This window comes from Mandrillus leucophaeus, unplaced genomic scaffold (genome assembly GCF_000951045.1).
Source record: "Mandrillus leucophaeus isolate KB7577 unplaced genomic scaffold, Mleu.le_1.0 Scaffold19, whole genome shotgun sequence".
Lineage (NCBI taxonomy): Eukaryota > Metazoa > Chordata > Mammalia > Primates > Cercopithecidae > Mandrillus > Mandrillus leucophaeus.
Window position 1 is genome coordinate 7805626 of NW_012101920.1, and position 13538 is coordinate 7819163.

Consider the following 13538-nt stretch of genomic DNA (forward strand, 5'->3'; position numbering starts at 1 on the left):
GTCCTCCCAGACCAGTGCCCTGGTAATTATCTAGGAGGTAACATGTAGCTCAACTGAATCATGCTTCCTCCTCTCTCAGTTCCCCAAGGCAGGCTCTGGATATCTGCTCATCTCATGGCTGCTAAGCCAGAAAAATGTCCCCCTACCTCGTGTAGATGATTCCCCTTGCTGTTGTCTCAGAGCCATTTTCCAGCTCTAGGTCCACAACAGTGGGGTATGGCGGAAACCTAGGGGGTCAATGAGTCAATCAACAAACACTGGCTGAGCACCCCAACGATAGAGTGATTACTGCTTATAAGCAGGGAAAAAGAGTGTGGGGTGGTGGAGTCCGGAGGTAACATTATCCGTGAATTTCATTTAGGGATTGTTACAAAGAGTGGACGCCAACTAAAATGCATATTTTCTCCAAACACATGTGCTGTAATATTTATAGCAGCACTTTTGTGGTGGCCAAAAACTCAATGCAACGTCCATTAGCAAATACTGTTCAGGAGCAGAAATGAACGCTAGGGCCACTCACAGCAATGGGGATGCTCTGTCAATCATGACATTGGGCAAAGGCAGCCAGGCACAAAGGAGAACATCTGGATGTTTCCACGCACACAAAGTTCAAATCATGGCAAAGCTAATCTTTGCAGAGGGAAATCAATGAGAGCCAGGGAGGACGATGACTCTGGGGGCCGCTGGGTGAGGCTGGCAATGATTTGTTTTCTAATCTCCAGGTGGTGTTTACAGGCGAGCCTTCTCTTTGACATACTTAATTAAGCTCTGTACACTTGAAAGTTTGTCCACTTGTAGGTGTGCATACTTCCACTGCGGATTTAAATTTTCAAAGGTTAGGGTGTTAGGTCTGAAGGTTTCCCCGAGGTTTTCCGCAGAGGAGCAAACGGGCTGAGAGGTGGACGAAGGGCCCAAACCTGAGCAAAGGATGGCAGCAAGCCCGCACCCAAGCGAGGCAGCCAAAGCACAGCGACCCCACCCTCGCCAGGTGCTGCGCCATCTCCGCCTCCGAGTCCTGCGTTGCCTGGCAACCGGTCTTCCAGAAGACGCGAGACGCTGAGCCCAGGGCCAGAGCTAGCCGGGCGCACGGAGCCCCCAGGCCTCATGGCGCAGAAACCGCTCAGCACAGCGGCGGCTGAACGCATGAACCTTGTGGCTCAGGATGAGATCTGGTAACGCCTGGGATCCGGTAATGCGGTGGGCTCTTGTTCCCACCTGAAGTGTCCACACCTGGGGTCTCAGTTTCCCCACCAAGTCCAGGAGGTGGTCAACCACTAAACTCGAGGGGTGTGCGCTGAGGATGGTCAGGGGCCTTGAGGAAAGGGGTCAGTGTTAGGGACATGAGAGCGACAGGAGTGCCTTTCTCCCTTTCCTTCTCCCTCTCCTGCTGGGCCCACCAGGAAGACGTGAGAGATTGGCTTTCAACAATCAGCACAGATTTGCTTGTTGAAATCCAACTAAAGTGTTCATGTTTTTTGTTTTCTTTTTTTTTTTTTCTTCAAACCTCAGCATCCAACCAGAATGTGTTCATGTTTTTAGAACTGATTTTTTTTTTTTTTTTTTTTTTTTGAGATGGAGTCTTGCTCTGCGGCCCAGGCTGGAGTGCAGTGGCACCATCTCGTCTCGCTGCAAACTCTGCCTTCTGGGTTGAAGCAGTTCTCTGCCTTTGCTTCCCGAGTAGCTGGGATTATAGGCGCCCGCCACCACGCCCTGATAATTTTTTTGTATTTTTATTAGAGACGGGCTTTCACCATCTTGGCCAGGCATGTCTTGAACTCCTGATGTCGTGATCCACCCGCATTAGCCTCCCAAAGTGCTGGGATTACAGACGGGAGTCACCGTGCCCGGCCAAATTTAAAAAAAAAAAAAGAAAGCAAAAATCCTAATATTTGTTCAATTTGAATGAAATACATGAAAATTCCCTGATTTTCCTGGGTTTTTAAGTAATATATTTTAACTTTAAAATACATCCATTTTCTAAAAGATGTATGTCTAGCAGACATTTGTCATGGATATTTTAATTGGCATGTTTTCTGCTACGTATCATTGCATCTCTTTGAAGATTTAACTCATATGGGAAGTTACTGATTTAGATGCAAGTGAGTAAGTTGTAGTAACAACAATATATACGTGTTTACCTTCTAAACTTCAGTTATCCTATTTACCCTCTCTATAATTTTTACCATTTCCTTGTAAAACCTATATTAGTCACTTCATATGTGTCTTTCAATTGCTTTCACTTCATAAATTTATTTTATGGAAAACTTTATATCATTCTCATAAATAGAAAAACTTTATCATTTGGCATAAAATGCACACCTATTTTTTACAAAATCTTTATCCAAGCGTCCCAATAGGAGATGCTACCACAGCGAATCTGTTTCCTCTGTCTGAAATGCCCCTTCCTCTCTTCTTCACCAGACAAACTTCCACTCATCCTCCAAGACCCAAATCTAAATGGCCCTTCCCCTTTCAACAGGGCCCGTGGTTATTGAACACTTAAATTGTAACTGGTCCAAATGGGATTAAACTGTAAGTGTAAATTGCACAACAAATTACAAATATTTATTTTTAAGAAAAAGATTATTTGAATGACTGTCAGTCGGGTGCCGTGGCTCACACCTATAATCCCAGCACTTTGGGAGGCCGAGGCAGGGGGATCACCTGAGGTCAGGAGTTGAAGACCAGCCTGGCCAACATGGCAAAAGCCCATCTCTACTAAAAATACAAAATTATGCAGGCATGGTGGTACACGCCTGTAATCCCAGCTACTCAGGAGGCTGAGGCAGGAGAATTGCTTGAACCTGGGAGGCGGAGGGTGCAGTGAGCTGATCACGCCATTGCACTCCAGCCTGGGCAAAAAAAGGCGAAACTCCATCAAAAAAAAAAAGACTGTCACCTGTTTATTCTTATGTTCTTTTTAATGTAGTTAATAGAACATTTAAAATTGTTTATGCAGCTCATATTTGTGGCTTATGTTACATCTTGATTGAAATAGACTCTGCCTTAGATGCTCATGCCCAGGGCAAAGAGTTAACCAGGGCCTCCAAAACTGGGGGGTGGGGATATGCTGATATTGAATAGAAGAATATCGAATATTCTATTTCTTCCAGAATAGAAGAAACTAGAAAACTCAAAATGACTCAGTGTTTAATTCAATGTTCGCAAAATGTGGCACGTAAGCTTGTCAACTGCAATGCCACTCAGCTCATGGGTAGTTAGATATAAACGACATGAGCATGGAGCAAAAGCAAGGCCAGATCAGGATGGGAAAGTGAGGCACTTGGGCTGCAATATTTAGGGAATGCTCCATGTCAAGGTTATGCAGATGCTGTCTCTGCACTTGCAGGAAGCAGGGAGTGAGCGCCTCCTTTACTTTTGCACCTCCTTAAATTTCAGGTCATAAGGGCCTCCAAGATAAGAGGTCTGGTACCTAGAAACCTCCTCAGGCAGAATCGGCCCCAGACCGGCCCTTACCCGGCATACCCTCCCAGCCGTAACAGCCAACCAGCATCTCTCTCTCGTCAGCCGCGTGTCTCCCTTGCTGGCGGGAGGTGCTCAGTGTCAGAGGTTCTCACGCTCTCTGGTTCCTCGCTCCATTCCTGGTGCAGAACCACTGTCCAGTCAATGTCCGTAGAGAGTGGAAATGTCCCCCACAGAACCCTTGAACCTTTTTCCATGTTGCCCAGCACTCAGAAACTTTCTTTTTCAGGAAATACCGTCTGAAGGCTGAATCGGAAGCACGGCAGAACTGGCCCCAGAACTGGGGGTTTTTAACAACCCCTTTTGAGGAGGTAAACATTTTATGAGCCCCGAGGTTATAGAATCAATCATTTAAAAGAATGAATGATTACAAAGTCTATAATTTGCAAGAATAAAATTAAAGAGCATGTTGTAGGCAAAGATCACTAACTCCGAAACCAGAAGGCTCCTGCCTTTCACAGATTCCTGGGCACTGACCACAGGCCAGGCATGTTCTAGGTGCTTCGGCAGAACCAGCTGATCAAATCTGGACAAGAACCTCGGTGCAGAGACAGGTGCTGTCTTATGCCCATTTACAAATTAGGAAATTGAGCTCCAAGACCTGCAAAGTCACACAACCGATAAGGACCACACTCAGGTGAGAAGCGGCTAGGTCTGACGCCACGGCCACCTGACCTCAGACTTCCCATCTGTAAAGTGGGATGAGAGTCCTCACCTGCCTAACTGAGCGACTGCGAGGTGCAGATACAAGAAGGCCATGGACACCTTGCCCGGCCTCGAAGCCAAGTGACATACGAAGGGAAAATGCTGTCAGTATTCCCTAAAAATCACAAGTCCAGAAGTCTACAGGGACCAGCTAGGTGACAGAAACAGGAGACAAGGCCAAGCATAATTAATCAGAAGAGGGGGAGACTCAGGCAAAGAGGCCACTGGTCCTGTCCAAAGAGGCAGCCAGCATGAGCCCAGACAAGTGCAACCATATGGGAAGGCCAACTGCATATTCCCATCACTCAAGAGAGTCCAGAAAGCCAGATGTTTACATGAAATCAGATTCTGAGTCTAGAAATGAAATGCTGCTGTGGGTTCTGGTGGGGTGGTGGCCACCAATCTGCAACCTCTCAAACTTCAGGACAGAACACAAGAGATGCAGAATTAATTAAAATACCGCATCATTCAAAGCATCCATGATTCACAGCAGTGTTAACCCCATTTGTAATTCATCCCACCCGACTAGCTTTGCAATTATGCTGTTCTTAATGAGGTTGTTTTTAATTCTTGGAAGGTACCACAATTTGAAATTTTATGCATAGAATGAGTTCTTATTAATATAATATGCATAAAGAGTCTATATTAATATTTTTTATATGTAATTAAATTGGGTTTTCAAAAACTTGACATTGCTTTAAAAATTAAAAGGGGGAGTGGAGGCTCTCCTCTAATATGTTGAAGTTTGGTCCTGAAAACTTTTTGGCATTTTTTGTTTGTTTGTTGTTGTTTGAGACAGTCTGGATCTGTCACCCAGGCTGGAGTGCAGTGGTGTGATCTCAGCTCACTGCAGCATCCCCCTCCAGGCTCAAGCCAATCTGCCACCTTGGTCTCCCAAATAGCTGGGACCACAGGCACACGCCACCATGCCCAGCTCATTTTTGTATTTTTTGTAGAGATGGGGTCTTGCTAAGTTGATCAGGCTGGTCTTGAACTCCTGACCTCAAGCAATCCTCCCACCTCTGCCTCCCAAAGTGTTGGGATTACAGGCATTAGCCACTACACTCAACCCTTTTCGGCATTTAAAAATTTGAGTCCATAAATGGTAACATTTTCTCAAATTCCCCCACAGGGGATGTAAATCAGGAGGCTGCAGTGAGCAGCAGGAGGGGACGGAGATGGGTCTCGGCTTTGGGTGCAGCAGGCCTGCATTGAGGTTCCCACCCTACTTTCCTAACGGTGTAACTAAGACAAGCCTCTGCCTCCTGTTTCCATGCCCCACTTCTGTGTCTGTAACATGTGCTTTCTAGGGGAAGCAATGGGGAGGACACTTCCCCCAGCTTCATCTGAGGCTTCCTGTCTCTGGGGATTCTGTTTCAGTTGATCAAGTGTGAAGAAGATCTCCCCACCCCAAAGCCCAAAATCGAGCTTCCTGAGCGTTTCCGCATCCGGCCGGTGACCCCAGTGGAGAAGTACATCAAGGTTCGAAACGTTGTTTTTAAATACTCATTTTCCTAAGTAAGAAATAAGCCCCAAGGGAAACCGATGGCTCCAGATGTGCAAAGCCAGTGCTGAAGGTAAGAGCACAGCGGTGCCAGGTGCAGAGTCCAGGTCCACGCCCTTCCCAAACCCAGCCATGGGAAATATTCCAGGCTAAAGTCTACACGTGCGAGTGCCATGACCTCCTGCTCTGCAGAAGCAGAGAGAGGGCAGGAAAACGGGGTCTTCATGCATTATTTCAGCAAACATTTCCGGGGGGTGGGCAGGAAGGCAGGGGAGGTCCAGGTGGGGGCTCTGGAATCAGACCACCCGATCCCTGTGCTGTTAGGCTGCTCACCTCCTGTGTGGTCTTGGGCAAGTGACTTGACCTCTCTGTGTCTCCCCTGCCTCTCTTATACAATGGAGGTTAATGAAGTACCTACTTCAGGGAGTGCCGCCAGAGTTCAGCGGGGTGCCCAGCATGTTTAGAGAGTGCCGATGACAGTCAGCTATTACTAAGGTGCAATAGCTTGGCTGGGAAAACAGTAATGAACAAGAAGAGAAGACCCCAGCCCACATGTCTGGGTCCAGAGAACCAACATTAACCAAGAAAATCAACACCATTTGGACATGCTGTGCTAGCACCATGGAGGAAACAGGTCGGTGGTACGTCACAGGATAGAGAGGGCAAGGTTGTCAGGGAAGGTACCCTTTGAGCTGAGGACTGACGGATGACCAGGCACCCGCCCTAGGAAAAGTATTCTAGGCACAGGGAACAGCATGTACGAAAGCCCTGAGGCAGAACACAGGCTGCTATGTTTCAGAAACAGCAAGGCAAGGTGATGTGGTGGGAGCTTGGGTGGAGGGTGGGGGCAGGAGGAGAAGGTGCGGGCAGAGAAAGGATATGAAGGGATAGGAAGAAATATGAAGGGAGAAGTGGGCAGGCTAGAAGAAGGATTGCAATTGGAGTCCAATTTAGAGCAGAAGCCACTGGAGGGTTGTAAGCAGGACCGTGGAAGGGTGAGACCTGCCTATTGGAAAGATGGCTCCGGTTGCTAAGTGGAGAAAAGATTGTGGGGAGAGGGACAGGAGTGACCAGGCAAACCCAGAGAAGAGAGGTCTTAGACGATGCTCTCACCTGAAGCCTGCACCGTGGCGGACATGGCTGAGATACCTCTAGAAACTGTTGAGCTCCATGTGTCTCATGGGTCTGTCATTTTGGTCGGGGGTTCTACCCTCTGCCCAGCTATGGAGAAGGTGGTTCTGCGTGCTGACGGGGAGAGCAGATGAAAACCCAAGATGAAGGCCGCAAGGCAAGGGGAGTTCAGCTGCAGCCCTTTGCCTGGCATGCTCGTGGTCTGATGGGGTAGCTGGCAAGCAGTGAGCGTTTGGTGGGCAAGCATCTGTGAGCGCCAACGAATGAATGAATGAATGAATGAACGAATGAATGAATGAACGAATGAATGTGCTCCACTGAGTCATGCTGACAGTTTTTCCCCCAAATGTAAAGCAACATAGAGCCACTGCTAAAAACTATTTAGAAATACAGCAAAATAGAAGATAATTAAAACTCCCATATAGATTCTTACCCATGATTAACGTTTTGGGGGTGCTCCTTCCAGAGGTTTTCCTACACGTCCCTCGACCTGTAAGAGTAACCACCTCATCAGCTCAAGCTCTTGTTATTATCTCTTAGCCACTCACCGTGCTGACCGCTTCACATGGGCTGTCTCATCTTATTTCCGCTACAGCCCCTGATACTATCATCCTCAAACCCATTGTGCAGATGGGAAAACTGAAGCTAAAAAAAAGCTGAATTCCTTTCCCCGGCCACACAGCAAGTGTGTCTGATTCCAGAGCCCTGCTTTTAAATGTTACCCTCAAATATTCCTCAAATGTATGTCCATGGATATGTATGTACACACACTTGTGCACACACACACATATACTTCTTAGGTATATGTTTACAAATCACACTACAAAGGCTGCTTTGTAATCTCATTTTTCCACTTAACAACATACCCTGGACATCTTTCCACGCAGTTAAAAAAAGCACTCTAAAACACTATTATATTAACGGCTGCGTTTTTCTCCACTGTGTGGCTCTGTCATCATTGATTTAACCATCCCCCTGTCCCTGGCCTTCGAGGTTGTATCTGGCGTGAGATTTGGGAGAATAATCCTGCAAGGAACACCCTTGTAGACACAGCAATTTGCTCTAGGTCTGTCATTTGCTTGGAATTAGTGCCTGCAAAGGTGACTGTTCAGATGAAATGCACCCATTTAGGGAGCTCGCTCTCCTGTGGCCTAGAGCACTGGGCTGGCCGGAGAACAGAGGAAGAGAGACTGGGCTGTAGGTCGGACATTTTTCCAGAGCTGGGCTTTAATTCTGCCAACTCCCTGCCTCCACCTCCATCCCAAGAATACGGTGGGATCTGCTTAGTATCTATAGTGTCCCTCAGCCACACGCTGTCCCCACAGATCCCTTGCCTGCCCATGAGGCTGGACTTTCCCTGGGCCTGCTCTGCACAACCACAGTTATTCTCTTTCCAAAGAAAGTGCCACCACCTAGATACCAGAGAGGTGCCCCTCCTAGAGAATGGGAAGTAGGGAGGAACCATTCAGGCACCAAAACAAACCAAAACATGGTTTTTTCCTGTGAGAGACTCCTGTCTAGGAGCAAGGGCCAGCTGTTAAAGCCACACTCACCAGACAGAGCCTGTGGGGTGGCAGCGGTAAGGAAAAGAACTTTGATTCAGGTGAGAAAGGTCCCCAGCCTCTGCTTCCCTCCAAACTTCCTTTCTTGCCCAAGAAATGGTAATGGTGACCGGACGCAGTGGCTCACGCCTGTAATCCCAGCACTTGGGGAGGCCGAGGCGGGCGGATCACGAGGTCAGGAGATCGAGACCATCCTGGCTAACACGGTGAAACTCCGTCTCTACTAAAAATACAAAAAATTAGCCTGGCGTGGTGGTGGGCGCCTGTCGTCCCAGCTACTTGGGAGGCTGAGGCAGGAGAATGGCGGGAACCCGGGAGGTGGAGCTTGCAGTGAGCTGAGATCACGCCACTGCACTCCAGCCTGGGCGACAGAGCAAGACTCCATCTCCAAAAAAAAAAAAAAAAGGTAACTGGTTTCTTTCTTCCACCTTTCTTCCACCTTCCCATCCTCTCATTGGTAACCAGAGTCTTTAAAAACATATTTATTTTTAATAGGTAACCTTGATACCTAAAAGGCCATTCGATGAGATGCCTCCTTCTCTCTGGACCCCTGGAGCCGCTGTCACCCATTTGGCATGCACTCTTGCATAGACAAGGACATCCATGGGCCTCTGGCCTCATTTTCTTATTACATAGCTTGTACCATACTTTGAATAGTTTCGTGCACCTCTTTTCTCTTAGAAGTTTATCTCATCCTTCTAAACCATTGCATGACACACCACGGTGTGGATGGGCCACAGTGAATGAGCCTCCATGGGTGGATATGCAGCTTATGTCCAATCGTTTGCTATTACAAACAGCTCCACAAGGCATCCCTTGCGCCACCATGGGTGTGTACGTGTGTAGCTATCAGGATATTTTAGAATGAATGCCTCAGGATAGATTTTGGGTCAAAGGGTGTTTGCATCTGCACTTTCAAAAGATAATTGCCAGGCTGGGCGTGGTGGCTCACACCTATAATCCCAACACTTTGGGAGGCTGATGCAGGTGGATCACCTGAGGTCAGGAGTTCGAGACCAACCTGGCCAACATGGTGAAACCCCGTCTCTACTAAAAATATAAAAATTACCTGGGCACGATGACACATGCCTGTAATCACAGCTACTCAGGAGGCTGAGGCAGGAGAATCACTTGAACCCAGGAGGCAGAGGTTGCAGTGAACTGAGATCGTGCCGTTGCACTCTAGCCTGGGTGACAGAGCCAGACTCCGCCTCAAAAAAGGAAAAAAAAAGATAATTGCCATATTGCCCTTACTCCTCTAATGCCCTTGTTAACAGTGGTGTTTTCATCTTTTTGCCCCTCTGCTGGGTGAAACATGATGTCTCACAGTGAATTTCAACTGCATTTCTTTTACAAGTTAGGTAAAGACTTGGAAGTTAGTCTGTGTGCTCCCAAAGGTCTGGCTGGACAAACAGAATTGAGAGCTGCTTCCCTTCTGAACAATTCTGCTCGTAGCTGGTTCAAAGAAGCTTCTGGCGTTCATTGATGACCCACCCTACATGTAGCCTTGCAGGAGACTAATTTTAGGAGTTCATCAAGAGCATATGTTAAGGGTCTTCATCCACAGCAGCAGCCAGCCCACTTGGGACCATCCCTTCCTGCCACCGCCTCACCGGCAGGTTCCATTAGTAAAAGTGAACTCATAACCCCAAGCATAGTAAACCTCTTTATCTCAGTTCTTCTGCTAGAACAAATGTCCCGCACGGTTGCCTTTGTTCAAATCCCCTTATAAGAGCAGAACAGATTATTTCAAAAGAAGGGGAAAACCTGCCTAAACATTTACCCTCATTTTCCAAAAATGTCAAATCTGTCCAAGGAATTGATAAATGAAGTTGTGTTTTTTCATTCCAGATAGAAGCCCATTTTACTTTTGGTTTTTAAAATTAAATTCAATTGCTTTTCATTCCTGTGATCCCTATGGTTTGGAGTGTGTGTGTTTATACAGACGCATATCGTAGAGCCTTCTCATCGAAACAGAGTGATGTACGCCTGCCACAATGCCATCTGACAATAGTGCCATATATTTTATAAAAGGCAGTGAGAACTGTTGTACTTGATATTTCTGCATATTTTTTTTTTGCTTTCTTACCAAATAAAAATTATTTTGCTGGAGGTCATGAATTAAATATGTTAGACATTACACGATAAAGAAACGTGTTTGATGTTCATCACTTCCAGGAAAGATGGGAGCCTCTGAGTCCAGCCGATTAGAATGTGCTTGTTTTCAGTACACATCAGGGAGGCTGGCTTTTCTTTTTGTCTTTTCCACCCCTGCCTCACATGCCGATGCTGGATGCCTTGTGTCTCTGTGGCCCAAAGTCACTAAATCCCCTGCATTTCCATTCCAGGTCCTTCCATCCCCGCCAGTCCCACAGACCACCCAGGGCTTCATCGGCTGGAGATCTGCAGTGCCAGGCCTGAACAAGTGCCTAGAGCTCGACGATGAAATCAGAAGCTGCAAAGGTGCTTTTGCGCGAGAGCTGTGCTGGCCCAAGCAGGGCGTGCACTGAATCCAGGCGGAGCTTCTGCCCAGGGGTGGTGCATGTCGGTCGCCAGGCACCCAGGGCCATGCCAGGCAAAGGAAGAGCTCCCCTGAATCCCGAGGACACAGTCCCCTGCGTACTTGCCCATGGGATGTTGCAAAGAACACAAAGTGTACCTTAGACATTCTTAACTCATCAGCGTCTCCCTTCCAGAATGTTCACGTCCACACCCATTCTTGGCTGATACAAGAATAAGGCTTCTCTCATTTGTTTTTGATACCTTGGGAATTTCTGCGCAGGGCTTTTAAAAAAAAAAAGTGATTCAACTTTAAGAATATTTGTTTAGGTCCTTCAATGTAGCTTTCCATTGCACCTATCACCATCCTTATTTGTGACAAACTTGTTGATCAGGTGTTTCTCTATCCAGATATCCCTGGGCTTGTTTTTCAGGAAGAATAAAACACTTAGAGAATCTCTTGGCTCTCCTTGCTCAAGAGATCTGCAGTTATTTAACAGCTTTAAAGGCAGGAATGAGCCCAAGGTTTGCCACTGGGCCTAGATTCACAGGAGAAAATGGGCTTCCCAATCCCTCTAAGAAAACAGCTCCTGCTGACCTGTCCCGGCCGCCCCCAGTCCAGCACAGAAAGCTCCGGGCTGCCCAATTGGGCCATTTTCCTGCCCCGAGTACATCAACCCCACAGTTACCATTTTCTTTCTAAACACTGCCTAGCTGTCTCTCTTCTCCTCCTCCTACAAATGGGGGCTGGGGACATGGAGCGTCCACCTGGCCAGAAGGAAAAGCCAGTATGTCCTCAGGCCTCATGAACTGGGCCCCAAAAAGTAGGAGAGCAGAGTTTGCAGCAGCCTGTGGGAGCTGGTTTGTGTTTCATTTCCAAGGAGTAGGGGGTTGGCGCACTCTTCAGACCCGGCGCAGACAGGGCGGGAGGGTCTGTGTTCAGTTACCCACCCTCCATGGAGGCACAGGCCTTCCTCCCCTTTGTTGGTCAGGCCTCGCTGTTCCTGGGATGGATTTCTCCATTTATTTGGCTGATGGGGCCTGAGGGGACTTCCATTGGGTGGGACCCATTTACAAGGCCCATCCACCCAAACATGTCCTGTTCACCTTCCTGTCCAGCCACGGGTGGGTGTGCTGGAGCCAACCCAGGAATCCCTCCGCTAAGGCCTGTGAGAACCTAAGTCCTCTAAGCTCTGAACACTGGCTGCCACCCCTCTGGCATGTTCCTAAAGGGACTCCATGATTTGAGGGTCACTAAATACCAGGGGACAGAACTCCTATGAAATCTGGGCCCTCCCCTGCAAGCTTTGGGCTCAGAGCCCCCAAATCTCAGAAGCCCCAGCAGAAGAGCTTCTCTTATTCAGGGACTCTGTTCTCTATAAAAGCTACCTGCCTTCCTCTTTCCAAGGGTCTGGTTGCAGACACCAACTACTCAGTGCTGAGAACACAGCCGCATAGCAGAAGCCTTCTCCCAGTCACCTAGATGGTGCTCTGTCTCCCCACACCCCTCCTCCAACCCCACAGTGGGAAACTCCTAAGTTGGTATGGGCTGCCCCGCCCAGAAGAGCTGATACCCAAGAGAACAGCCCTTCAAGGAATCTTGTCGTTACCGCTGAGTATGGTGCCCACACACATCGCTGGGCATAGGGGCCACGGCCATCAAGAAACATCAGGCTCTTTAGGTTCTGAGAAAAGGGGAAGCAAGGTATTTGGATGAATTGTGTCCCCCAGAAAGATATGAAGTCCTAGCGTCCAGTACCCGTGGAGGTGAACATACCTGGAAATAAGGTCATTGCAGATGTGATTAGTTAGATGAAGATGAGGTCTTATAGGAGAGGGGTGGACTCTTCATTCAGTGTGATCGGTGTCCTCATGAGAAGAGCAGAGAGTGGCACTCAGGGGGGACACAGCCTGTGGAGACACAGACATGCAGGAGAGGGCACCATGCCACGCCAGAGGCAGAAAGGGGAGGGATGTGTCTACCAGCCACAGAATGCCAACATTTGCAGGCAAACCACAAGAAACCACGAAGAGGCGAGGAAGGATTCTATCCCATAGGTTTCAGAGGGAGCACGGCCCTGCCGATGCCTTGACTTCAAACTTCTGGACTCTCAAATGGTGAGAGAACACATTTCCGTTGCTTTATGCCACCCCATTTGGGGTACTGGATACAGCAGCCCCAGGAAATGAATATAGCCTTGAGCAGATGTTACCTCCTCCTCTCCTCCCCTACTCAGAAAACATCCTTCTCTGACCATGTGTCTTTCATTGGTCTTGACCCGGGCTGAGTCTATAACAGACAGATCACGTGGCCCCGCAAACCCCAAAGATGTTTCTAATCACCCAGAGGTTTAGCCTGATGTAGACTAAACAATTGAATGCTTGGCCAAGCCTGTCCCTATTAAATCCTAATGTTTTGGCATCCAAGTCATTGCTGCAGGCAAAGCATCTGCCCTTGGAGGAACATTTGTCCCTTCTTGTGATCAGACACCTCCACCACAGTCAAGCAGTGGCCGGAAAGCAGGGTTGCTTTGTACTGATCTCTGTCTCAGCACTGCCCCATTGCCAGAGCAGAGACAGCACCCGCCTGAGTGGGGAATGAACCTCCAATGGCAGGTTGTTGTTTGTTCTAATTCTTGATCACAAAACAAATC

General features: G+C 48.0%; 1 protein-coding gene across 1 annotated transcript; it reads left to right on the forward strand.

The window, feature by feature from the left end:
* Positions 1 to 1047: 1047 nt before the first annotated feature.
* Positions 1048 to 11223, forward strand: LOC105538325 (chromosome unknown open reading frame, human C20orf85). The gene is made up of 4 exons (XM_011978171.1): positions 1048 to 1172; positions 3713 to 3794; positions 5569 to 5670; positions 10734 to 11223. Exons 1-4 carry the CDS (start codon positions 1105 to 1107, stop codon positions 10893 to 10895), a joined length of 414 nt encoding a protein of 137 aa, XP_011833561.1. The 5' UTR covers positions 1048 to 1104; the 3' UTR covers positions 10896 to 11223.
* The last annotated feature ends 2315 nt before the right edge of the window (positions 11224 to 13538 follow it).

Excerpts from the sequence above, each read along its gene's own strand:
- LOC105538325 (XM_011978171.1), top strand. The coding sequence starts at position 1,105 with ATGGCGCAGAAACCGCTCAGCACAGCGGCGGCTGAACGCATGAACCTT. Across the intron at positions 1,173-3,712 it reads GTGGCTCAGGATGAGATCTG|GAAATACCGTCTGAAGGCTG; the intron begins GTAACGCCTGGG and ends TTTCTTTTTCAG. Across the intron at positions 5,671-10,733 it reads CAGTGGAGAAGTACATCAAG|GTCCTTCCATCCCCGCCAGT; the intron begins GTTCGAAACGTT and ends TTTCCATTCCAG.